The sequence below is a fragment of the Staurois parvus genome, unplaced genomic scaffold (assembly GCF_062004578.1).
Source record: "Staurois parvus isolate SC_StPar_1 unplaced genomic scaffold, SC_StPar_1.0 ptg001400l, whole genome shotgun sequence".
NCBI lineage: Eukaryota > Metazoa > Chordata > Amphibia > Anura > Ranidae > Staurois > Staurois parvus.
The window spans coordinates 1,163,166-1,190,720 of NW_028319196.1; the positions used below are offsets into that span (position 1 = coordinate 1,163,166).

At 43.3% G+C, this 27,555-nt stretch overlaps 1 protein-coding gene across 4 annotated transcripts in view; it reads right to left on the reverse strand.

The window, feature by feature from the left end:
* Positions 1-973: 973 nt before the first annotated feature.
* The window catches only part of SMARCA4 (SWI/SNF related BAF chromatin remodeling complex subunit ATPase 4), a 66,904-nt gene continuing 40,322 nt past the window's right edge, over positions 974-27,555 (reverse strand). For 2 of the 4 annotated variants that reach the window (XM_089661891.1, XM_089661889.1), the window contains 15 exons: positions 25,320-25,433; positions 22,677-22,784; positions 22,514-22,600; positions 22,262-22,308; positions 21,981-22,147; positions 20,800-20,963; positions 18,502-18,729; positions 15,787-15,864; positions 15,206-15,424; positions 12,867-13,117; positions 11,113-11,221; positions 10,928-11,029; positions 7,525-7,657; positions 7,172-7,311; positions 974-1,564 (listed from right to left, as the gene is read on the reverse strand). In XM_089661891.1, the coding sequence (XP_089518017.1) occupies positions 1,532-1,564; positions 7,172-7,311; positions 7,525-7,657; positions 10,928-11,029; positions 11,113-11,221; positions 12,867-13,117; positions 15,206-15,424; positions 15,787-15,864; positions 18,502-18,729; positions 20,800-20,963; positions 21,981-22,147; positions 22,262-22,308; positions 22,514-22,600; positions 22,677-22,784; positions 25,320-25,433 (1,980 nt within the window). In that variant the 3' untranslated portion in view covers positions 974-1,531. Of the gene's footprint in view, positions 1,565-7,171; positions 7,312-7,524; positions 7,658-10,927; positions 11,030-11,112; positions 11,222-12,866; positions 13,118-15,205; positions 15,425-15,786; positions 15,898-18,501; positions 18,730-20,799; positions 20,964-21,980; positions 22,148-22,261; positions 22,309-22,513; positions 22,601-22,676; positions 22,785-25,319; positions 25,434-27,555 lie in introns of all 4 variants that reach the window. The other 2 variants (XM_089661890.1, XM_089661888.1) reach the window with 1 other exon arrangement.

Here is a 27,555-nt window from a genome sequence, read left to right on the forward strand (position 1 = left end):
TATCAGTGGGAGGAATAGTGCCCCATCATTGGTGTCAGTGGGAGGAATAGTGACCCATTATTGGTGTCAGTGGGAGGAATAGTGCCCCATTGTTGGTATCAATGAAAGGAACAGTTCCCCATTGCTGGCGTCAGTGAGAGGAATAGTTCCCCATTGCTGGCGTCAGTGAGAGGAATAGTGGCCCATCGTTGGTATCAATGGAAAGAATTCTGCCCAATTGTTGTCAATGGAAGGAATTGTGGCCCATCATTGGTGTCAGTAGAAAAAATATTACTGAATGCCCTTTCGTGGGTGTTCTGTGGAAAAAAATAGTGCCCCATTGTTGGCTCCTCTAGCAAGACCCAGTGCAGGACAAGGCATAGAAGTGGGGAAGAGGATCAGCTGCAGGGAACCTACAGGCAATACTAATGACTAGTCCTTTGCTCTCCGCTTGTGCTTTTTTAAACTCAAGTTTCTACAGTATAGGTCCACTTTAAACAATCAATGTGCTGATACAGGAGCAGAGGTGGTAGGAAGAACGTGGAGATATTATTCATGCCATATAGTGCCCTGCCTTCCTGGATCACAGACGTTACTAATCACTGAGACATACCATAAACAAGTGGACATAACGCTGATAAGTCATCCCCGCCCAGGGTCGGACTGACCATTTGGAAACTCGGGCACTGCCCAAGGGCCCAGGGTCAGTAGGGGGCCCCATGAGATGCCCCTGGTACCTTTTTCATAGGATTTTTTAAGTTTGGGCAAAGACACAGGGGCCCCATAATCCCCTATTGCCCCAGGGGCCCCATGAGTTGTCAGTCCGTCCCTGCCCCCTCCCCCACCTCAAATTCTCTCAATTATAAAGCATAAATCCGAATTAAGACAGACCGATTCATCTCTCCTCTCATTTTGAGGACTTCAGAATTTTATTTAGATTTTTCTCCCACAACATAAAAAAAAGAGAAATGTATATAAAAAGATACACATCTGGTCGAGGTATTTCATCTTGTTTTAATTTATAACTGTTTGAAATCCAGTGACACTGACACACGTACATACAGCTACCACGGCCTGCCCGCTCCCCGTGCAGCGAGAGGGGGCATGGCTTATTTTTGACCTGTCTTTTGTAAAATACAGTACTAATGAGTGGATTGCTACTTGCATGCATCCACGGCTGACACTACAGTGATTTCCATACTGTAACTCAAACAGTACAGCCATAAAAAGAAAAAAAAAATATATTTATATATAATCAAAAGTCATAATCCTTTGAACCTATCCTGAGAGGCCTAGTGGTGCGGCCAGATAGTTAATGCTTTTTGTGTTTTTTTCAAAGATGCTACAGGCGGTACGTCCCTAGAACTCCTCAGTTATATAAATATGGAAGAATTTTATTTTGTACAGTTCACTACATTTCTGGCTACCCGTTAGCATCCTACGGAAAGATAGGGGTGTATGCTGGGAGAGAAGGAGGGGGTGGAATAGGCGTTCCGGTGGCACGCAGTGGAATGAGTCGGTGGGGTCATGGGAATGTTCTGGTAGATGGGCGTCAGTCCTCTTCAGTGCCGCTTCCTGAGCGTTCCTATGGAGAGTAGAACAAGTACATTAGCACTTCAGCCAAATGCAAGGAAGCTAAATTACAAAACTACAAATTAGGGATCCCACAGGGAAGTATATGGGAACCCAGCAGCAAGAGAAAATGGAGAAAATGACCCTTTGGAGCTTTCTTCATTATTGTGGACAGTCCCGAGGCACCCTTTAAAATTATGGACAGTCCTGAATCACCCTTTAAAATTGTGGACAGTCCCGAGGCATCCCATTCTAAAATGAGATGCCTCAAGACTGTCCATAATCTTAAAAGTGCACCCCATTCTAAAATGTGAAAAACGATTCTAATAGTTCTATATAACGCAGCAACACCCACACATGTAGGACACCCAACATTAGAGGTGATTTATTCTTCCAAAGCAAATACACTTTTGCACACTGGTACTGACTAGTATTCCAATGTTTCTCTTCTCCCTCAGTTTTTCTCCATCACTGAGCTAATGTGACCCCAGCACTGATGGAGAGGGGCGGGGGAGGGTCAAACTAGGATGCTGTGCAGGCAGCTGACAACCTCCTTATCAGCTGTAATGTCATTGGTTGTCAGGACACTGGTGGCTAGAAGGTCGTAATGGTGCACAATGATAACCTGTCGCTTTGTGTAACGAAAAGGCAGGCTTGTTCCACCCGCTGGCTTGTATACAAGTTTTGGAAGTTTAAGACATTTTGCCGAGGCACCCCTGAAGAAACCTCAAGGCACCCTGGTTGAGAAATGCTGACCTAGACGCATAGTATAATTCACTCAAAATATAGATTCTAACCACTACTGAAAAAAGAATAGACAAAAGAAAAGTAATGTTTATGAGATTTACTACAGCCATACCCGACCAGCAGGCTGCTATGGGGCCTACGTATTTTATACATCAGCAGAATGATTACTGCACACCACAAAATGGAATACATTAAGAGACCCATTAAAATGAATAGTGCATGTACTATGCAAAGCACAACGTAGTACAGAAGCTGATTACATTGTTTATGCAGTTTATGTTTTATTCATAAAATGCTGAGTGGAACCCGTGGTAGAGCACTTTCTGGCTAACCCTTGCAGATTACACTCTAGGATAGGAGCAGAGTTCCATTCCATCTAACTTGGCCCTCCACTGCACCACATAACTAGCATCCTTTTGCTGCCTTATTCATACAATCAGCTCACAGGTTTGAAAGAAAGCCTTATGTAAGCCAAACGTCGTGAGCAATGGACTCCCTGGTGTGACCGCATTGCGACCCCTGACACTACAGCAGTGGTTGGGGGTGTGCGGTAAAAACACTTCAACTATGGGGTTTTACCACCCCCCAAACTGCAGATGTAAACAAGCCCTTACTGTCCTGAGCCCCCTAGAAGGCTGCTTTCATGCTGTTGTGCTGTGGTTTCACCACAGTGCACCTGCGGCTTTCCTGCAAGTCAGAAGTCAATGGCAAAGCCCAGCTATTATATCTTGAGAGTGTAGTGCTCTTTTTGAAAGCGCACCAAAACTCCTGCAATCAGGGAATTTTGGTGCACTTTCAGAAAGAGCACCAAACCCGCAGGATATAACAGAAGTCTATGGCTCAGTGCAGGTAACCCACACGTACACTGCACTGCAAATCAGTGTGAAAGCAGCATAACAGTTGATAACCCTTTATAGGTGCTAAATATGCCATTTGCAAAAGTGCAGTGTATGTGTTGTTTAATACACGGACCTTCTTCTCTTCCAGCTTCTGCTGGCATCGCTCTTCAGACTGCTAGTAAGGTCCCAGGTGAAAAGCAGTTGGTATCACTCTGCCTAGGACAGTAATCAGCGCTACAGAGGAAGCATCGGTTTACGCAGCTCCTGCTCTCTCCATAGCCTCCTGCTTCCTCCACTGCCAGCGCCAGCTCAGTGCACGCTGATGTTATGGTATGGCAGGTCGACAAGCTCAGATTGGGATCAACAGTTTGCCACCCCCGGGCATGCGTTTCCCTGGTTTGAGGGCCACAGAATGAGCACCTGCGTCTTAAACCTTCGGGACATCCAAAAGCAGTCCCTCTGAAGGGTGGTCAACACAACAAACAATGCTAATGGGTCAAAAAAAAAAAAAAATACAGACCTGGGGGGCTGCCTGTATCTCAATGAGTCACCTGAAGGACCTGATGAACAGAAACAGAAGAACAGGTGGCAGCCCCACAAATCTGAGAACAGTTGCTTGATGCTGAAGAGTCCAAAAAGCACTCCCAGATCTAGTAGAGTATGCCTTATACTCTGCTTAGACAGGAGAGGGTGGAACTCAACCTTTGAGACAATAAGATTGAATTATTGTCTGTCTGAGCCACCTAGGGTCCTGCCCAAGAAAAGATTCAATCTGCCTCTATGTGACTATAGGACTTCTGGTTCCTCCATGATGACTGATGTATGCCACTGGCATGACCTTTTCTGACTGAATCTCCAGCAGATGACCCTCAAGTAAGATGGTTCAAAGTTGTAGAAAAAGCTAAATCACTTGATGTTTCAGTATGTTGATGACAGTAGAGAACTCCGCTGATGACCAAGTACCCTGCACCGACAGGGTGCCTGGGACTTTTACGCAGCTCAACAGGCTGGCGTTCACCATGAGGATTCTCCAAAAGATGGAAAGGAAGGACTTGCCTGAATTTAAAGCCAGCTTCTTGAGCTACCAGCCCAGAGACCAGGTTCTTGGTGATAGACGAATTAGTCTGTCCACAGACAGGGTAGACAACAGAATGTTGCATTATGGAGATCAGGAGAGATACTAGGAAAATGAGACTGCTTTAATTTAAGAGCTACCCTCAGACTTAGGACTCATGCAAAAGCAAAGAGACCATGAGAATGCAGCAGTGCTAGTGCAGGAACCAGTGCCTTGTGAATACCAGAGGTGCAGACAAAAGACTGAAGGGCAAGGCCACAAAATAGGAGTATAGGCGCCCCACGGGAAAGCGTAGTATTCACTGATATGTTGTAAAGAAGGGAAAATGTACAGTAAGGATGTGTCTTTGAATATCTACAGAAGCTAGAAAGTCTTCCTGGTGAAGGGAGGTGATGACAGATTTGGTCATTTCCATGCAAAATGTTTCAATTCAAATGAAGACATTCAGGGCTTTGATATACAGAATGAGGCTTGGGAATGGTGAACTGGTTGGAGTAAATCCCCTGGAACCAGTCTGCCACAGGAACTTGGAATACAACACTTTGATTCAGAAGACCTGAGAGGGCTCCATGGAGATATGATAATCTGTGTAGTGACACAGAAAAGCTTGAGGTGAGAAACAAAGAAGGGGGCAGGAAGCAAAACTCCAGTTTGAAGCCATGGGATACCAACTCCTGCACCTAACCATCTGAGATGCAAGCAGTCCAAACATCCACAAAGGTTAACAAGTGCCCCCTCAATCCACTCTGAAAAGATGGATTACACCTTTATGTGGAGGAAGACTTGGCTGAGAACTTGGCAGACTCCATCTCAGATCTTACAGGTGGTTAGGAAGCCAAGCTTGAAGAGTGTCGATATGGAGGCCAAGGGAGTGGAGAAACAAAAGTGATGGGATAAGGAGGGAAAAAGACTTGGCAGTCTTGGGTGCTCTTGCCACCAGTAGCATCCTTGATGAAGTTGTCAAAACAGCTGGTCTGAACAGAAGCAGTCCCCTGAAGGCCATGTGGATTAAATGCCATTTACACAACGATTCGATAGGCCAACATATTAGCCAAAATGCCCTATGCATATGAATGGACATGAGACATGCAAGAAATTAGACAGCAGGTTTCTGGCAAACCATCACAGCTAAAAAGGAATGCTACATTAATCTGCTGAGCGTGTTCTATAAGCAGCCGTTCAAACTCAGATGTCTTAGCGGATTTTGACCAGTCAGACATGGTCTGAAAGTAAGTTCACAGCCAAACTTGGATGAAGGGCACAGCTCATTCAAGAGAACAAAGCTCTAGAAAAAGGCTTCCAATTGCTTACCAGTTGGGTACTTAAAGACGGATGTGACACTGCTGGATCCACAGTGCAAAAAACACCACTTCTGCACAAAATCCTCACTAAACTGATACGTGGCTAATAAGTATTTAGGGAAAGCAAACAGCTTGTCAGATTGTTTCTAATCTCCATACAGAAATTTTTGGATGATTAAGTGCAAATGGAAAGTCTTCATGGCTATAGGAGTTTGAAAACAACCCAAAGCTGGAAACCGCATAGGTAGAAGTAACAAGCCAATCCTTTAGTTTCAGCCTGGTGCATCTCACTTCATTTGGGAAAAGTAGCAGTAGACTGCAACTCCTCAGCGGCAGGTTCATCAGTCACACACTGAAGCAACTCAATCTGACGGTCTCTGTGGCCAATAGCTCAGAAGGTCATGAGCAAACCAGATCTAGAATCTGCCACAGAGGGTAAAGGAGAGTTCACTCTAATACAGTCAGCAAACAATGTGGTAATTTGGGTTATAAAAATCTGCATGACCGTTAATAAAACCTGTTGCCAAGACAAGAGACAAGGAGGCCCATCCACATCTGACAGATCCAAAGAGGACTCAGAAGATGGAACAGACTCCAGGTTCCAGAAGATGGAACAGACTCCAGGTTCCAGAAGATGGAACAGACTCCAGGTTCCAGAAGATGGAACAGACTCCAGGTTCCAGAAGATGGAACAGACTCCAGGTTCCAGAAGATGGAACAGACTCCAGGTTCCAGAAGATGGAACAGACTCCAGGTTCCAGAAGATGGAACAGACTCCAGGTTCCAGAAGATGGAACAGACTCCAGGTTCCAGAAGATGGAACAGACTCCAGGTTCCAGAAGATGGAACAGACTCCAGGTTCCAGAAGATGGAACAGACTCCAGGTTCCAGAAGATGGAACAGACTCCAGGTTCCAGAAGATGGAACAGACTCCAGGATCCAGAAGATGGAACAGACTCCAGGATCCAGAAGATGGAACAGACTCCAGGATCCAGAAGATGGAACAGACTCCAGGATCCAGAAGATGGAACAGACTCCAGGATCCAGAAGATGGAACAGACTCCAGGATCCAGAAGATGGAACAGACTCCAGGATCCAGAAGATGGAACAGACTCCAGGATCCAGAAGATGGAACAGACTCCAGGATCCAGAAGATGGAACAGACTCCAGGATCCAGAAGATGGAACAGACTCCAGGATCCAGAAGATGGAACAGACTCCAGGATCCAGAAGATGGAACAGACTCCAGGATCCAGAAGATAACACCGTTCCAGGCTGCAGATGTCAGCACAGTCAGAAGGTTTGCTGCAGGCAGCCCCAGACACATTAATAGACTGTGACCTGGAAGCACCCAGCACAGTTGAACTGTGCATTCTAGATCTAGAACCAAAATGTGGGCTTGGGTTAAGAGTCCTCATAAAACCTGGACAGCTGGTAGCAGGTAAAGATCAGATGGCCAGAAGTGCTTAAAGTCAATGTAAATGAGCAGCAGGAATAGATGAACATTTCAATTCCATTTAGATATAGAGTATACATAAGGTTTTATACCTCTAGTACTATAACTAGTAACTATAATCTGAACTGAAGTGTCTCCTAGTGGTTATACATGGTATCACAGAGAAATGGACCCAGGTCTCATTCATCCAACACTCAACTCACCTCCTCCTGCTCCTCCTCAGTGTCGTCATCGCTGACCACAGGCTTGGCCCTGCAACCCCTGCTGGTGCGCCTGCGCCCCTTCATTCGTTCCTGCATTTTCTCCTTACGACCCAGCTTAATCTTCACTTTAACGGAGCGAGCTACAAGACAGATTGAAATGAGAAGGACGCTTAATATAAAAACAGAAACCAGAATGGTTTGAAGTTGGAAAATGTCTATATGAGAGAAATGGAGGAAGATTTGCACGAATCCTACAATTCTATACAATATTCTTAAACAATGCAGCAGAATGGGGTAATGACATGTTTACAAGGTAATACTGCAAATCCCAAATATTTTTACTGCATTCTTACACTCAGATTCTGAGCCTTCTTCCTCTCCTTCCTCCTCCTCTTCACTTTCCTCCCCTTCACTATCCTCCTCCTTCTCGATCTTCTGCCTCACACTGGTGAAGACCGACTGCAGCACAATGGAGTCTTCATATATCTAAAGAACAGAGAAAAAAAAGATTAACAAAGGTTTGCCTCAATTTAAACAATATTACAAGAAATGAATATTAAAACATCTGTAAGATGGTGGTAAATGAACATCCATAAGGACTGATAAAGGCAAATACAGAACACAAAAGAGCTAAACAAGACTGTATAAACACTCTACTTTTTTACTCTGGTTAAAAAAAAAAAAAAAGTTTAACCCCTTGACGCCGGCGTAACAAATATGCGGCCTCACAGAACTGGGCTTTTTTTCTGTGGGGCTGCATATTTGCATACTTGTCTTTGTGCTGGGAATGCGCTGCACAGCGCGCTCCCAGCACAAAGACTGTGGTGTCACTGAGAGCCCTGGGTCCCGTTCTAACAATCGGGACCCAGACTCCCGATTCCGGGTCACATGATTGCTGTGATAGCCTCCGATTGGCTATCACAGTTATCAGTCACTGTACAACCCAGCTCCCTTGTGTTTTTTTTTTCTCTCTATGAATGGAGGAGAGAGATACATTGCATCTCTCTAACTCCTGGCAAAGAGGGAAAAAAAATGTTTGTAAAAAAAAAAAAAAAAAAAATAGAAATAAATATAAAAAAATAAAGAACAACTACCTAGATCAAGGTTTGATCTAGTTCAGTGCCAGGGTAAGTGTTTGGGTCAAGGTCAAAAAGGTCAGGGTCAAAGGTCAGGATTTTTTTTGGTGTCTGTGTTTTTAGGTAAAAAAAACAAAAAACAAAACAAAATGTGCACTATTGTTTCTGGACTGTACTACAGGTACAAATAACACACATATATGGTATCACTGCGATCGTCAAGAGCTGGAAAATGCATTTTGGGTTGTTCTTTGGTGGTAGGTTATGGTAGTAACAAGAAACACACAGCTAAATTAAAAAAAAAAATTTTTTTTTTTTTACTATTTTGGACCAGTTTTCCTATGAGAATAATAATAAAAAAATAAAATTAAAAAAAATCAGGAGATATCAATTTACCACCAAATGAAAGCCTAATTTGTCCTGAAAAAAACGCTGTATAATCCACCTGGATGTACAAAGAAATTGTGATGATATGTACGGTTTTACTAACACATGTCAACGTTGCAAATTTGTGCTTAGGCATTTAGATTTGTTTTACCACTTAGGCGTGAAGGGGTTAAACATGTTTTGGACTTAGGCCAGTGTTGTGAGAGGTCTTCACTTCTAGCACACCATCTTGTCCATACTGTTTGCGTGTTACAATGGTCACCTTACAGGGCTAGGCTGTGGTAGAGATAGGGGTGACAAGCACATTACCATTCAGCCTCCAAGAGCCTAATGCATTTTCCACAGCTTACACTCTTTACTATGGATATACAGTTGCAAGAAAAAGTATGTGAACCCCTTGGGATTACGTGGAGTTTTGCATGAATTGGGTATAAAATGTGCTCTGAATGTCATCTAAGTCACAACAATAGAAGAACACAGTCTGCTGAACATAATACTACACAAACATTAGATGTTGCCATGGTTTAATTGCACATAACATGTAAACATTCACAGTGCAGGGAGGAAAAAGTATGTGAGGCCCTAGCTTAATGACTTCTCCCAGAGCTAATTGGAGCCAGGAGTGAGCCAACCTTGACTCCAATCAGTGTGATGATATTGGATGTGTTGCTGACAGCTGCCCTGCCCTTAAAAAACACACACCTGTTTTGGGTTTACTGGTTTCAAGAAGCACTGTCTGATGTGAACCATGCCTCGCAGAAAAGAGCTCTCAGAAGACCTACCATCAAGAATTGTTGACTTGCACGAAGCTGGAAAGGGTTACAAAAGTATCTCCAAAAGCCTTGATGTTCATGTGTCCACGGTAAGACAGACTGTCTTACAGACTGTCTTACTGAGAAACTGAGAAAGTTTAGCACTGTTGCTACTCTCCCTAGGCATGGTCATCCTGTAAAAAGGACTGCAAGAGCACAGCGCAGAATGCTGCATGAGGTAAAGAAGAATCCCAGAGTGTCAGCTAAAGACCTACAGAAATCTCTGGCACATGCTAACATTTTTGTTGACACATCTACAATAAGGAAAACATTAAACAAGAATGGAGTACATGGGAGGACACCACGGAGGAAGCCATTGCTGTCCAAAAAGAATATTGCAGCACGTTTGAAGTTTGCAAAAGAGCACCTGGATGTTCCACAGCACTACTGGCAAAATATACTGTGGACAGATGAAACCAAGATTGAGTTGTTTGGGAAGAACACACAACACTATGTGTGGAGAAAAAAAGGCACAGCACACCAACATCAAAACCTCATCCCCACTGTAAAACATGGCGGAGGGAGCATCATGGTTTGTGGCTGCTTTGCTGCCTCAGGGCCTGGACGGATTGTTGTCATTGATGGGAAAATGAATTCCAGGAGTTTATCAAGACATTTTGCAGGAAAACGTACAACCATCTGTCCGCCAACTGAAGCTCCGCAGAGGATGGGTGATGCAACAGGACAATGACCCAAAGCATACAAGTAATTCAACAAAACAATGGCTGCAACAGCACAGAATACGCCTTCTGGAGTGGCCCAGTCAGAGTCCTGACCTCAACCCGATTGAAATGCTGTGGTATGACCTTAAGAGAGCGATTCACACCAGACATCCCAAGAATATTGCTACACTGAAACAGTTTTGTGAAGAGGAGTGGTCCAAAATGACTCCAGATCGTTGTGAAGGTCTGATCGGCAACTACAGGAAACGTTTGGTTGAGGTTATTGCTGCCAAAGGAGGGTCAACCAGTTATTAAGTCCAAAGGTTCACAAACTTTTTCCTCCCTGCACTGTGAATGTTTACATGTTATGTGCAATTAAACCATGGCAACATCTAATGTTTGTGTAGTATTATGTTCAGCAGACTGTGTTCTTCTATTGTTGTGACTTAGATGACGTTCAGAGCACATTTTATGCCCAATTCATGCAAAACTCCACGTAATCCCAAGGGGTTCACATACTTTTTCTTGCAACTGTATGCAATGGAAAGACCACAGTGCTCATTATGTGAAACCTTTTAAACTGGTGGCTGTGCCTTTCTTTTCTGCCCTTTTTTTGTACCATATTGTTGGGTACAAAATGATGAAAGACATTGGTAAAATGTTGTATGTACCAAGCTATTCCGCTCAACACACAATTTCCTTCCCAGCATCTACATTGCACAGGTTAGGGTCCTTCTGGCACCTATACACACACACACACACACACACACAGGGCCACATTGTCACAGCAGATCACTAGACCACGATACCAGAACTTACCAGGGACCCTTCAAGGTTGAAAGTCTGAGCGTTCTGACATAGCAGCATGACGTCTTTTTCCAGGTCGTTTAGACTACGGTACTTGTGATTTCTGATCCTCTCCTGGAGGACAAAGTGGGTCATATTAGCCATATGGAAGGTTATTCAGAAGTTGATGACAACATCTAAAAGCTCTTCCCATTTACCTTGATTTTCCTAAAGTCCACAGGTTTGCGAATCAGCTCGTAATACTCTGGCAGTTCTTTTCGGGAAGGGAGCTGAATGAAGACCTCGCTAAGCTGACGTCCTGTGGAGCTAATTCAGGAAAGAAAACAGGACACCTTTAAAGTGTATGTCAAGTAAAAAATAAAAAAAAAACCTGTTTTCAGAATTTGAAAGCATTTCATCTTCACTGAGTCAAGTGCTTTTGATGTAGCTCCTAGCATTCTTGTTACAGACACCTGTTGATCCTGCCGGTTTCTAACTGCAAACATTGCTTCCTGTAGCAAATGCAATATACACCTTGTCCATGTCTATCTAGTTCAGGGGTGGGCAAACTTTTTGACTTGAGGGCCGCAATGGGTTCATATATTGGACCCGGGGGCCGGACCAAGAGTAGATGAATGATGTGTATGTGTCATCCATAGTAAGTATAGTAATATTCCCCCATAGTAAGCATAGTAATTCATCCCCCATAGTAATTCATCCCCCATATAGTAATTCATCCCCCATATAGTAATTCATCCCCCATAGTAATTCATCCCCCATAGTAATTCATCCCCCATATAGTAATTCATCCCCCATAGTAATTCATCCCCCATAGTAATTCATCCCCCATATAGTAATTCATCCCCCCTATAGTAATTCATCCCCCCTATAGTAATTCATCCCCCCTATAGCAATTCATCCCCCATATTAATTCATCCCTCATATAGTATTTCATCCCGCACAGTACTATTACCCCCCCAAGTAGTAAGCCAAGTCCCCCCTGTGTCAATTCACTTACCTTTGCTCCGCGCGTCCCTCTCGCCGTGTTCCCGCGCCGTTCCGGTCTTCAGGGCGGACTGTGAGAGGAGCCTAGCTCCCCTGACGTTCCTCATGCTGCCCCGCCTACACACATTCTGACAGCCGATGTTTGCCACGCTCCGTGGGCAGGATTAAAAGGTCCGCCGGGCCGTAGTTTGCCCATTGCTGATCTAGTCCCTTCTCCCTGGTGATTGACATTCTTCCCAGCCCATGGCCCTGGCTTATTACATCAGCAGAGGAAAAGAAGCTCTGAGCTCACTCTCAACAGCCCTTGCCCATCAAGATCTATTAGGAAAGGGGCCATAGGACAAAAAAAAAAAATCCAAAAATGGGCATTTATGACATGTACTGATCATTTTATTATTAAAGTGGTTGTAAACCTCTGAAATCAAAAATGAACAATGCATATCCTTCTATAGTGTGTACTTTTTTTGATCCAAAGTACCTAGTGTGATCTCTGCTCGGTCATTCCTCTGCAATCTACATACGTCAGTTCTGACAGTCTATGCCCACACCAGTCACTCCTGGGAGCCCCCTCCTGGGAGCCCCCTCCTGGGAGTAAAGGGATGCTTTTTGGACGCCCCCCGCCCCCTCAGTTATGCATTTTTCCCTATGAGACTGTAGAGGAGTGTGTCCATTCCCTGTGTTTCAGGCGTGTGACATCATATCCCTGTCCCCTGCCTCTGGAAGCTCAAAAAGGTGGGCTGTAAAAGGAGAGCAGGCTGCAGATAAACAAGTACAACTTACATAGGAGTATGTTTCATCTCTGTGCAACACCTGAGGCTAGTCACTTTAGTGGGTACAGTATATGGAAGGAATTACAACCACTTTAACAAACTACTCAGTTTTTTTCTTTTTTAAATTTAGCTCTCTGTTAACAATCTGCCTTTCCATTGTACCTCATACCCCAAAGATCTCTTTATTGACCTCTCACCTGTCCTTGTACTTGATAACTGCGTCCACAGTTTTCTTCATCTTCTTGGTGAGGTTTGGAGGGTTGGGGGAGAGCTTCTCAGCTGGCGGTCTTCCTCTTTTCTTCTTCTTGCCCTCGTCATCTCTTTCCCGATTCCGCGTGCTGGTGGTAGGAATGGACATGCACGGGTCTATATCTCGCTTCCGCTTGCGAGACGTCTTCTTCTGGCGTACCTCCTCCTCAATTTCCTCCAATGTACCCTCTTCTATGGCCTGATCAGACAGAACAACCACCTTTATTACACCTGTACTTGAGCAGCAAAACAATGCTGTACAAGAGGATGATTTACTGCATCATGGAAGTAGCATGCGGCAATTCTACTCTGGCCTTGTCTTTCTCCAAGCTGTTTGTTACATGGCAAAAAAGCAAGTATTGTGTTAGGGGAGCATTAAGGGATATCAACTCAAGACCTCAAAAACATCCCATATCATATATATATATATATTTTATCATTTTTACAAAAAATGAATACGAGAAGAACACACGTAACATGGAGTTTTATTTAAAATTTGATAGCCGCTCAGGAATCGCATCAACTGATCTTCGCAGGAACTCTTGTGGGACGGCAGAAATAAACTTCTCGTAGTCGCCCCTCGAGTTCTTCTAAAGTCTTTGGTTTCGTAGAGTAAACTTGTTCCTTCAACCAACCCCAAAGAAAAAAGTCGCAGGGTGTTAAATCAGGGCTTCTGGCCGGCCACTCATGCGGACCACGTCGACCCAACCATCTCCCAGGAAAATGTTAATTCAGCCATTCACGAACATATATATATACACACACACACACACACACACACTATATATATATATATATATATATATATATATATATATATATACACACACACACACACACACACACACACACACACACACACACACACACACACACACACATACATACACACATCACATTATCTAAAGGAAACCTGTCATGAGAGCAATGTGGAGGGTGCTACTTTAGACTTCCCCTAAAAATACTACCAGGCTTTAATGCTGATCCTCTGTCTTCAACTGACCCAAACCTGTGACTATCCCCATCTGCCAAGTTGTTCTAAGTCAGTGACAAAACATCAAGCCAGGCAACTAGCATTTTCCAAGGGAAGTGAGTGAAAGCAGCCCATATGTATTGCTTGACAGATTTTCTTTAATAGCTCACACATCAGCATTACCAAGTCACAAGAGGCTAACAGTTTCTAGGCACAAACTAAAACAAAATGACCTGCCCTGTTAAAGTCTGGACCACTCTGGCTACCTTAAATATTGGGGACATTTCAAGTCACTAAAGCCTATAAGAATTTCTCATCAATCTCATCTATATGGATGGACAAAAAAAAACCAAACTGTGTATAGCCAGAAACTGAAATGACAGTCCACCTACTGGTGGACTATGGAGCTGCACAGCAATATAAACAGTAGAGTTGCACAAGTATTAAAAGAGAAGTATGGGTCCCCTCCCCCCAAATTATACTTACCTAGGTGGATGCATTGGTCCGATGATGCATCTGTCCCCTGCTGGCTCTAAGTGTGACAACTCAGTGATCACATGACCGCTGATCTCCGAGTTCTCACCACCGCTGTGAGCAGAGAGCAGCGAATGTCAGTCACCGATGTCTGCTCTGCTCACTGGTGCGCTGGGCTGTGGAGGGGGAGAGAGCGGCTGGCTCAGGCTCTCAGCAGATTGCCGACAGGCTGAGCCAGGTGCCACTCCAGACTCTGGGGTGGATCCCGACTTCAAAGTCTGGATCTTTTCCCAGCTTGGCTGACTGAGTAACATCAGGCTTCAGCTGAAAACAGGTCACAGGAGTGCAGAACGAAGTGCACTCCTGTAATCCACAGGACAAGTACAGCCAAAAGAGCTTTGGTTGTACTTCTCCTGTAAGTCTGAATGGCCAGAGTCAAGTCTTTCAAGCTCTGCAAGCAACCACACCTGAGAAACAATGACGTTTCCAGTGCTGCCTGCAGTGAGAACCAAGAGAGAAAGATCATTCTATTTACACTGTACAACTCTCAAAGTATAACTAAAAGCAAAAAATTTTTGTTCTCTATTTTGGATGTGTCCCATTGGGGAGATTTCCGCTAACTTCCTGTCCCATAGCCAAAACAGGAAGTGAGAGGATATCCCTCCAAAGTCAGGGAACCTGGGGGAAGGGTCATCACCAGGACTAGTGTATCTATTGGTAGAGTTCCCCCCTATTACTGTTCTGATGTTAACCCAAAATCTGACAAAAGAAGTTTAAGTCTTCAATTACACTTTAAATATCTGCTCTACACATGATAACTAACAACAAACAGGAACACACCTTTAGCCACTGTTTCTCCGTCAGAGAGTCGCTGTAATCCACCTCCTTCCTATTACGGGAACCCCGACCAAACATTTTCTCCTCCTCCTCTTCACAGGTAAGACGCTCCACCTCAGCATCATCTTTAATGATCCAAGATGGCAGCTCATCCTCCTCCATCAGACGAGGCTTGCGCTTGGGATTGCGAGCTTCCTCTCGCCGCCTGTCCAAATCCATTCGCTAAAAAAATAAAGACAGCAGCCATAAGACCAGGTGACAGTTGTCACAAAGCGGCAGTCTTCATCTAATGCAGGCCACACATGGTTCGAATTCCGAACGATTTTCGTACAAAAATTGGACCTAAGAATAATCGGCCGATTTTCGCTTTGTTAGTGGGGCAATGGCATCGGCCAATTTTCGTGATTCCTCCCCATTTCGTTTATTGGCATGCTGGAAATTTCATGAAAAACGAATGGCACCATCGGATTACAGAACGAACGATGTTTCGATTTTTGGACGAAAAATCGATCGGAATTCGAACCATGTATGGCCTGCATTAGTCACGGGAAGCATTGTATTATAAAAGCAGGCATGCGACTTACCATGAACAAATCAAACTCCTCTTCATGTCTTGCAATCATTTGATTCACAGTCTCATCATCAGGAACCTCATCTTCCTCCTGCAAAAGCACGTGTTTACTGAATGATGTGATCTGCCAGAACCACAAGAAAGAGGAAAGGGAAGAAAAAATGTTTTTCCAATGCTCCCAGCTAAGGGGGATACTATCTCCAATCTTTGGATATTTGACCCTAAGCAAAACACGCTTTAAGACAGGCACTTCCTAAGATTCCTTGTCAGCCTTAAAAATTGGAGTTGTCTATATGAGATACTGTGTATAGTGCACTTTACTTTGTCTCTGTCCCTTAACCTTAACCACTTCAAGTCCAGTCCAGCCACTTCCCCAACCCCCCCCCCCCCCCCCTCCAGTCCAGCCACTTCCCCAACCCCCCCCCCCCTTCCAGTCCAGCCACTTCCCCAACCCCCCCCCCCCTTCCAGTCCAGCCACTTCCCCAACCCCCCCCCCCCCCCCCCTTCCAGTCCGGCCACTTCCCCAACCCCCCCCCCCCCCCTTCCAGTCCGGACATTCCCCCCCCCCCCTTCCAGTCCAGACACTTCTCTCCCCCCCACCCTTCCCATCCAGGCTAGTTTTCAGCTTTCAGCGCGATAACACTTTGAATGACAATTGCGCGGTCATGCAACACTGTACCCATATGAATGTTTTTACCATTTTATGAGACAGATAAAACTTTATTTTGGTGGTATTTATTCACCACTGGGATTTTTATTTTTTTTGCTATGTAAATGCAAGTCCAAAAATTTTGAAAAAAAAAAGTGGTTTTCTTATAAAAAAATTTTACAAATAAATAATATTTCATCATAAATCTTGGCCAAAATTTATTCCGTTATCTTTTTAATAAAAAAACAAAAAAAAACAACCCAAATTAGTTTATAACCAAAAATAATAATTTTTAAACTTTTTTTACATTTTTATTTTTATTATTTTTTTTTTTTACATACTGTCACCCTAGCAGTACAGTGTCACCATGCTGACACTGTACTACTTGTGGGGGGTGATTAAGATTTTTTTTTTTTTTTTTTTTTACAATGATTGCTTTTACACCCATAAAGGCTTTAAAAGCAATCATTTCTCCTCCTCTCTGGCTGCATTCTTGCAGCCATTGAGAACTACTGTGTGAGCTGTGATTGGTCACAGTTTGTCACATGGTACAAGGTTGTGAATAGCCTTGTACCATGTGACCTCTGATCATTCACAGATTTCACACGAAGTGACATCTTGCTTACTACTTTGCATGTGATCATTGATTGGCCAATCAGTGATCACATGATCAGAACCTCGCACAGAGGTCCCGTCTGACGATCGGCGTTCCACTGTGTCCGAAGGACACAGCGGGCACCGGATCGCTATGCTGCGCACTCCCAGGGAGCGTGCACAAGCAGGGGGCGGGAAGGCCGTTTATAAATGGCCACCCGCCCCTGCACTGCCACCGTCCGGCCGTTTATATACAACAGCCAGATGGGAGGTGGTTAAACTCCTTTATATAGACCCTGGACTGACTATATGACTGTATGGTATGCACTATTGGATACTTTCCCGAATAATAATTCTCTATTTGTGTGGAAAAAAAGGATATAAAACGTTATTTGCGTACACTGTTGCATGACCATGCAGTTGCCAGTTAAAGTAGCACAGTGCCAAAGAGAAACAAAATACCCTGGTCATGAAGGGGGTAAAACCTTCTGAAGCCTAAAGCGGTTTTAAAGGCTCAAGGTTTTTTACCTTCATGGATTCGTGTGTAGCAGCCCCCCCCCCCCCTCCTTTTCCGATCCTTACCCAAGCCCCCCTCCGATCCATCGATGTTCACAATAGCCTCAGCTGTATGGGGAGTCTTCCTGCTCATTGGCTGAGACAGCAGCAGGAGCCCATTGGCTCCCGCTGCTCTCAATCACAGCCAGTAAGGCAATGAAGATAAAGCGGGGGGGTTGTGGGGCCGAGCCATGGCTCGGTGTCTTAGAGCAATGGCTCAGGAATGAGCACTCAGAGGTGCCTTTAGGGCAAGTAGCTTTCTCTGGGGGCATGGGGGGGACCCAAAAAGAAAAGGATAGGGACAGCTGTGTGCAAAACTACTGCACAGAGCAGGTATGACATGTTTGCTATTTTTTATAAAAAAGGAAGCTTTAAGTACTTTACTTTAAGTGGATAAAGAATGCTTTTATGAATCATAATTATGGTTGACTCCCAGTGGCATATTTAGAGTTTCAAGAGGTTTCCAATTTTTATTTTGAAAGGGTAAAAATGAAAAGGCAGAGGGAATGCAATGGAAAAAGACAGAGGAAAGGAAAGAAAATGGGGAAAGCAAATGGAAAAAATGAACAAATGCAGAGGAAAGAAAAAGTAAAAAAAAAAAAAACACAAAAAACAAAAAAGTAAAAAAGGACAAAGACAGAAGGAACATAATGGAAAAGAGAGAGCAGGAAACCAAGAAATGCAAAAAGAAAATGAGAAAAAATTAGGAAAGTAAAAGGAAAGAAAGAGAAAGTAAAGAGGAAGGGAGAAGGACAAAAAAAACACAACAGAAGGAAGGGGAAGGAAAAAGAGAAAAAAGTAACAGAAAAAGGATAAATGGAAAAGAAGATGAATGGAGGAAGGAAAAACAAAGGGTGGATAAGTAGCCAGGACAAAAAAAAAAAAAAGCAGCAAAGGAAGGCAATATGAAGGAATAGGGGGTGTCCTCACCTCGTCCTGCTCCTCATGCTCCAGAATGGCCTGCAGAAACGCCTTCCGCTCGTGGCTGGAGGATTTCTGATCAAACATTCCAGCTTGGATGACCTTCTGATCCACATTCAGCTTGTATTTTGCGGCTGCCAGAATCTTCTCTTCCACACTGTTTACTGTGCACAGACGCAGAACACGCACCTCGTTCTGCTGACCAATGCGGTGAGCTCGATCCTGGGCCTGTAAATCCTGTACAAAAAGAGAAAAAAGTGTGAAAATAGAATTATCAAATCTGTTCCCAGATATTTAAAGGCAAATCTGTCTTTATTATTTTACATAAGTTTAACAAACAAAACATAGGAATTATATAAAAAAAAAAAAAAAGCGAGTACAAGTACATAAACAAATGAAAAACATCAGAGAGGCGGTTATGATCCAAGTGGGCAAATGAAGATAGTGCAATATAACAGTAAGAGGAAGGATCGATAGCCCATATTACGGAGGTAAAACATAACAGATTGTCGGGGGGGTATCCCCAGCACGATGTATGGACCAATATGGAAGAACTCTGCACGACCAAGATGATAAATCGTAATTGAGGAAAAAGGATAAGAAAAAAAGGGAGGAGAGAGAAAAAAAAGGGGGGGGGGGGGGAGAGGAAACAGAAAAACAAAGACAAAAAAAGGGTCAGTGGAAAGGATATCGATGGAGAAAAAAGAAAGGGGTGGGGAACAGGGATGGCAGTAAGCAGCAATGGGATAGCTCCCCGGAAGTGTCTCATGGAAACAACCCTGACACACATAGCACAACATGCGTCACAGGGTCCAACCAGCGGTTAAGCCAAAATGAGATCGAAACGGGAGGACAAAGCACAACTCCACTAGAGCGCAGCAGGGGCACACATCACGGAGAGTCATAGAGGAGAAGCGAAGCCAGACCGACCACAACAGCTTATGTTTATCACTCTTATTTTATTATTATACAGTATTTATAAAGCGCCAACAGTTCGCTCAGCGCTGTACATTACAATGGGAGACAGAACATGCGACAGTACAATAACAATACGATACACAAGGGGTTCGAGGGCCCTGCTCCTTGGAGCTTACAATCTAGGAGGGAGGGGATTGTGGTACAGGAGGAAATAGCTGTGGGGGATGGAGTGGTAGGAAGAGTGAAGGAGATTGGGAATTAGCAGGGGGTGGGGTAGGCTTCCCTGAAGAGGTGGGTTTTCAGGGTGTGCCTAAAGGAGAGGAAAGTAGGGGATAGTCTGATGGATTGGGGTAGGGAGTTCCAGAGAATGGGTGACGCCCTGGAGAAGTCCTGTAGGCGGGCATGGGAAGAGGAGACTAGGGAACTAGAGAGAAGGAGGTCTTGTGAGGAGCAGAGAGTGCGTTTTGGGTTGTATTTGGATATCAGGTGGGTGATGTAGTTCGGGACAGTATGGTGGACAGCTTTGTACGTCAGCGTTAGGATTTTGAATTTGATCCGTTGGGCAATCGGAAGCCAGTGGAGGGATTGGCAGAGGGGGGGGCGGAAACAGAGCGGTTGGTAAGGTGGATGAGTCTGGCTGCCGTATTCAGGATCGACTGAAGCGGGGATAGCATGTGGCGAGGCAGGCCAGTGAGGAGGGAGTTGCAGTAGTCGAGTCGAGATATGATGAGGGAGTGGATGAGCTGCTTAGTGGTTTCTGGGGTTAGGAACGTGCGTATTTTGGCGATGTTGCGGAGGTGGAGTCTGCATGAGTTTGTTAGTGAATGGACTTGGGGCAGGAAGGACAGATTGGAGTCTAGAATGACACCTAGTACTCTGGCTTGCGGGGCGGGCCTGATGGTGGCATTGTTGGACGTGATGGAGAGCCGATTTCCAAAAGAGGTATTAATTGACGGGCCACAAACAGGAAGAAACGTAACAAACACTTCCCCTGTGATGCCTGTTCCCAGATGTTTAGTTATCGTAGACAGATGACAGTTGCCAAGTTTTTTGGCAGATTGGGCCCAAATGATTTACTGCTCTTATGCGAGTCACCTGAGCAGGTGAGCAGGCCTGACCTGACTGCAATATACCCTTCCCTGCGATATGCAGTGCCAGCAGCAGGACAGCGGACCTTTCCTCCTTTCTCTTCCTGACTCTATAGAAAAAAAGCATGGCGATGGCCTATGCTTATTCACATAGAGAGCAAATTTTTTTTACACATCTGATTGTCTCTACAATATATTGGCAGCTCTACAGTACAGTGCCAAATCCCCGAAGATTAATAGAACTGAATGGTCTACAAACTGTAAACTCTTGACTATCACAGATTTTGCCTCTCTTGCTTACCTGATGTGGGTTCCAGTCACTGTCAAAGATGATGACTGTGTCTGCGGACTGCAAATTGAGGCCCAAGCCTCCAGCACGAGTACTGAGCAGGAAGATGAAGTATTCTGATCCAGGCTCATTGAAGGTCTTCAATAACATTCCACGGTCTTCTGCTTTAGTGGTTCCTAAAGGACAAGAAATACGTTCAGGATTTTGTGACTGTTACCAGAAGCATATAAAAAGGCATTATTTAACCTCCCTGGCAGTGTGATTATGTCAGTATTTCTGTGCTCAAAGCAGTACATTATTTTCAATGGAAATTTTTTTTTTTTTGTTTGTAGGTCTGTAATTCTTAGGAATAATTGACTGAAACCTGTCCGAACAAGAGTCTAGTAAACATCCCGGGTATCATAAAATTTGAAACACGAAATCATAAATTATAATATAATAAATAATCATAAAAAATAATATCATAATAATACATTTAATTCAATAATATAATCAAACCAAAAACACTGAAATTTGAAATATAGCGCCAAGTTTGCACATCGCTGAGCTCAGTCGCAAAATCGTTTTCAGTGTCTGATGACGAATTTCCCCCACGAATCATTATCACTCAATTCTGCAAGTGGTTCTGATTTATTATCGCTGTTCTCTAGCTGGTCTAAAACCACTTTTGACCTAAAGGGACGCTTTTTGGACACCATGGACATTTCTCAGTTTCCAGGCAGAAAAAACAGTAAAAATGCAGGCAGGGCGCAGGACAAAGCACTCGGGACAAAATGTATGTGAAATTCTTTGATACAGTAATGTAATACTATCAGATTTTAGTATATTGCGTGAATGTACAATTTTTTACATTTCTGAATTTCCCGATGGTTCCGTCCCCCATGCGTCCCGATGCTCACAGGGAACGGAACCCAGAAGACAGATGCCAGCATCGGCCGGAGGACATTGCCAGGGACGCTGCAGGGGGGACATCGCAGGACAAGGTAAATGAAACAGGGATCGCTGGAGAATCACTGCAGTGTATTCCCAAGTGCAGCTCGGAGTTACCGCTTCTGGTACTAAAAGTTAACCCCGAGCTACACTTGGGAATACCTCCAGGGAGGTTAACGAAAGGCCTTCTTCAAACAGCCAACAAGGTAGCCCTGCCAGAGAGCATGGCCAGATTCCCAACCTAGAAATAAGAACTAGCTTACCATCTAATCTGAGGTATTTAAAGCCACGATAAGCAAAATAATCCTCCATGATGGTCATGAGGGTGGTCATCTGACAGAAGAGTAGAACTTTGTGGTTGGTGGCTCGTAATTTGGGAAGAATTCGGTCAAGGAGCTCGAACTTTCCAGAGGCACGGTAGAGGTCCTGCCTATAAAACACAGAAGAGAAAGCTTTAGCAAAGTTTTGTCAACTCGTCATTAAGTACAGTCACTTCCATGTTAAGGTATTTTTCGTTATCACTGGAAATGGAGGGAATACTCACCCCTGCACAATGCCTCCTGTGAAACCTAAGTGTTCGGAAAAGGATTCCTGCAAAGACATAATACCATAAAGTTCAGGGCCCACTAGGGTAGATGAGGAACAATATTTCCATAAAGAAAAGGGAATCTTTAAGACGCTCTCCAGAAAACACAGTGCAAATAGGACCTTGGCAAAAACAGAACCCTGGGCCTCAGCTACAAGGCAACAGTGCTGATCGTCGAGTTAAAAAAGTAGCAGAAGTGTCTGAGCTCACCTCTATATGCTGGAACATGTACGGGTGGTTGCAAATCTTCCTAAGCTGCATAATAGTGTTCATCAGGGTCTTTGTACCACCTTTACCCTGCAGGAAAATATACATGTCATCTACTGTACATGTCACCATAAGAGGCAGTAAGAGTCACTGCCAAAAATCTTACCTTTTTATCCTTCTCTGAACCGTCTGTAAGAAGAACTCCTTTGGCCTGCATATGCCTGTACAGAACCCTTTGTAACGCGGACATGTCACATTTAATGACATACTCAACCTAGAAAAAAAAAAAAAGGATTCTTATAAAAAGGGAAAAAAATGACATTACACATAGTAAAAACAACAGCCCTTTAGTCACAAGTTAGCCTTGAAAGGAGTACAGCCCAAGCGCTTTTGGCTGCACTTCTCCTGTGGATCACAGAAGTACAGTTTGTTCTGCACTCCTGTGACCCATTTTCAGCTGACAGTTTCAGTCCAATTTGGGGAAAAATCCCAACTCTAAAGTCGGGATCCACCTCAGAGTCTGTAGCGGCACTTAGCTCAGCCTCAGAGAGCCTGAGCCAACCACTCCCTGACCATCCACAGCCCTGCGCTCCAGTGAGCTGAACAGAGACTGACAGAGCTCAGCGGTCATGTGATCGCTGAGTTTTCACCCTTCGAGCCGGCGGGGAACAGATGCAACATCAGAGCAATTCATCCACCTCGGTAAGTGTGAACTGTGTAAAAAAAAAATAATATATATATATAATAAAAATATATATATTTTTTTTCCATCTCTGTGCCTGCGTGGGTTTCCTTCGGGTACTCTGGTTTCCTCCCACACTCCAAAGACATGCTGGTAGGGACAATTTAGACAGGATCCAATTAACCTAATATGTGCATGTATGAATGTGAGTTAGGGACCTTAGATTGTATGCCCCTTGAGGGTTAGGGACTGATGTGAATGTACAATATATATGTAAAGCACTGCGTAAATTGACGGCGCTATATACAGTCAGGTCCATAAATATTGGGACATCGACACAATTCTAACATTTTTGGCTCTATACACCACCACAATGGATTTGAAATGAAACGAACAAGATGTAATTTAACTGCAGACTGTCAGCTTTAATTTGAGGGTATTTACATCCAAATCAGGTGAACGGTGTAGGAATTACAACAGTTTGCATATGTGCCTCCCACTTTTTAAGGGACCAAAAGTAATGGGAAAATTGGCTTCTCAGCTATTCCATGGCCAAGTGTGTGTTATTCCCTCATTATCCCAATTACAATGAGCAGATAAAAGGTCCAGAGTTCATTTCAAGTGTGCTATTTGCATTTGGAATCTGTTGCTGTCAACTCTCAAGATGAGATCCAAAGTGCTGTCACCATCAGTGAAGCAAGCCATCATTAGGCTGAAAAAACAAAACAAACCCATCAGAGAGATAGCAAAAACATTAGGCGTGGCCAAAACAACTGTTTGGAACATTCTTAAAAAGAAGGAACGCACCAGTGAGCTCAGCAACACCAAAAGACCCGGAAGACCACGGAAAACAACTGTGGTGGATGACCGAAGAATTCTTTCCCTGGTGAAGAAAACACCCTTCACAACAGTTGGCCAGATCAAGAACACTCTGCAGGAGGTAGGTGTATGTGTGTCAAAGTCAGCAATCAAGAGAAGACTTACCAGAGTGAATACAGAGGGTTCACCACAAGATGGAAACCATTGGTGACCCTCAAAAACAGGAAGGCCAGATAAGAGTTTGCCAAACGACATCTAAAAAAGCCTTCACAGTTCTGGAACAACATCCTATGGACAGATGAGACCAAGATCAACTTGTACCAGAGTGATGGGAAGAGAAGAGTATGGAGAAGGAAAGGAACTGCTCATGATCCTAAGCATACCACCTCATCAGTGAAGCATGGTGGTGGTAGTGTCATGGCGTGGGCATGTATGGCTGCCAATGGAACTGGTTCTCTTGTATTTATTGATGATGTGACTGCTGACAAAAGCAGCCGGATGAATTCTGAAGTGTTTGGGGCAATATATCTGCTCATATTCAGCCAAATGCTTCACAACTCATTGGACACCGCTTCACAGTGCAGATGGACAATGACCCAAAGCATACTGCAAAAGCAACCAAAGAGTTTTTTAAGGAAAAGAAGTGGAATGTTATGCAATGGCCAAGTCAATCACCTGACCTGAATCCGATTGAGCATGCATTTCACTTGCTGAAGACAAAACTGAAGGGAAAATGCCCCAAGAACAAGCAGGAACTGAAGACAGTTGCAGTAGAGGCCTGGCAGAGCATCACCAGGGATGAAACCCAGCGTCTGGTGATGTCTATGCGTTCCAGACTTCAGGCTGTAATTGACTGCAAAGGATTTGCAACCAAGTATTAAAAAGTGAAAGTTTGATTTATGATTATTATTCTGTCCCATTACTTTTGGTCCCTTAAGAAGAAGTGGGAGGCACATATGCAAACTGTTGTAATTCCAACACTGTTCACCTGATTTGGATGTAAATACCCTCAAATTAAAGCTGACAGTCTGCAGTTAAAGCACATCTTGTTCGTTTCATTTCAAATCCAATGTGGTGGTGTATAGAGCCAAAAATGTTAGAATTGTGTCGATGTCCCAATATTTATGGACCTGACTGTAAGTACCTTATATATATATATATATATATATATATATATATATACATACACATATACATATATATATACACACACTTTTTTTTTTAATTACATTTTTTTTTCCCCATGTTGATCACATCAATCAATCAGGTCTCAGCTGTGATTTTTTTTTCAATTTATAAAGCTCTTACCTTTTCTGGCAGCTGAGCTTCCACTTCTTTCTTAAGCCTTCGAAGCAAGAAAGGGCGGAGGACTTTGTGAAGACGACGAATAATTAGAATCGTTTCTTCTTCATTTAAATCCACCTAAATTAAAGAAAGAAAATTGTGTTAAGATAATTATTCGTGGTTCTAATTCAAAACAGCAATAACAACACACAGCTGAGGTCTGACCATAAAAATTAGAGTTTTTGTACTTACCATAAAATTCTTTCCTCCGTTATTGTGAACTTTTACTTTGTACAAATATGGTATATGCAACTTGTTCAAGCTGTCCTATCTGCTCCTATGCATGTCTGATCTATACTAGTTTGACTTCTGATTGATTCTTTACACCCGTGATGTTTTAATTTATGACATTGATTCTTATTATGCTTCATCTATATTGATATTACACAACTATTTTCTATACTGTTCTGTTACAGAAGTCGTATGGCTTCAGTAACAGAACTGGCTAATATCACGTATTCTGTACTATATTTTGCACTTGCTAATAAGTTTGTACACAAAAATTTTTTTCTCTGAGAGACAAAGTTAATAATTGAAGATCAAGCATATACAAGAGAGTTATAGCATAATCTACAGGAGTAAGATACTTGATACAGAAAGAATAAATAGGCAACGGGGGGGGGTTATACAGCCGCTATATGTTGAAATCAGAAAAAAAAAAAAAAATGGGCAGGCGTAAGGATTTACACGACTTTGTATGACTAGACGACTGGGTCAGAGCAACTCCAAAACTGCAGCTTTTTTGGAATGTTCCTGGTCTGCAGTGGTCAGGACCTTCCAAAAATGGTTCAAAGGAAGAAAAACCGGTCAACTGGCTACAGGGTCATGGCCGGCCAAAGCTCATTGATGCCCATGGGGAATTAAGGCTGGCAAATGTGGAACAAAGCAACCGTAGAGCTACTTTAGCTAAAAATTGCTGAAAAAGTAAATGCTGGTTCTAAACGGTGTTGGAAAACACAGTGCATCTCAGTTTAACTGGTCTGACGCTGTGCTAACCAAAAACAAGAACAGTTCCTTAACCACTTCCAGTCCGGACACTTTCACCTCCTTCCTGTCCAGGCCAATTTTCAGCTTTCAGCGCCATCACACTTTGAATGACAATTGCACGGTCATGCAACACTGTACCCATATGAATTTAGCTTTTTTTTTTTTAGACAGATAAAACTTTATTTTGGTGGTATTTATTCAACACGGGGATTTTTATGCTATATAACTTAGAAAGTCAAAAAAATGGGTTTTTTAAATAACATTTTGCAAATAAATCTTTCGTCTTAAATCTTGGCCAAAATGTATTCAGTTATCTTTTTTGTAAAAAAAAAAAGAAAATAACACAAATTGGTTTAGAACCAAAAATTATAATTTGTCAAAATTTTTATCTACATTATTTTATTTTTGTATATTATTAATGGTTTTGTTTTTTTTTAACATACTGTCACCCTAGCAGTACTGTGTCACCATAGTGACACTGTACTACTTGTAGGGGGTGATGAAGATTTTTTTTTTTTTTTTTTTACACTGATTGCTTTTACACTCAAAGGCTGCAAAAGCAATCATTTCTCCTCTCTGGCTGCATTCTTGCAGCCACTGAGAAATGCTGTGAGAGCTGTGATTGGTCACAGCTTGTCACATGGTACAAGGCTGTTGTGAATAGCCTTGTACCATGTGACCTTTGTGATCATTTACACATTTCACACGTAGTAAGCAATGATGTCAGAAGTGACATCTTGCTTACTACTCTTCATGGGATTACTGATTGACGAATCAGTGATCACATGATTGGGAACTCGCACAGAGGTCCCGTACAACGATCGGTTGCGCACACAAGCAGGGAGGACGTTTATAAACAGCCACCCGCCCCTGCACTGCTTCCATCTAGCCATGTATATACATGGGCCGTACGGGAAGTGGTTAACGCTCAACGCTGAGTGAAAAACTGACAGTCGGCAGTTAAGCCACCTACAGTCCTGTCCTTGCTGCCCATTTAGTTTTCTTTTGCACTTATTGTCCTCCTCCTGTAGATGACACTATAACCCACTTGTATATACTGTAGGTCTGAAAGTTCTAATTTTTCCAGTCTGTGGTGTATCTAGTAGTAGTTTGTCACATTCAAAAGGGACTTGTTCTGTAATCCTGAAGACAAAAACAGCTGTGTCTTTCAATAAGAAAAAAAAAAAATACCTTCATCTATTTTGTATTGGAC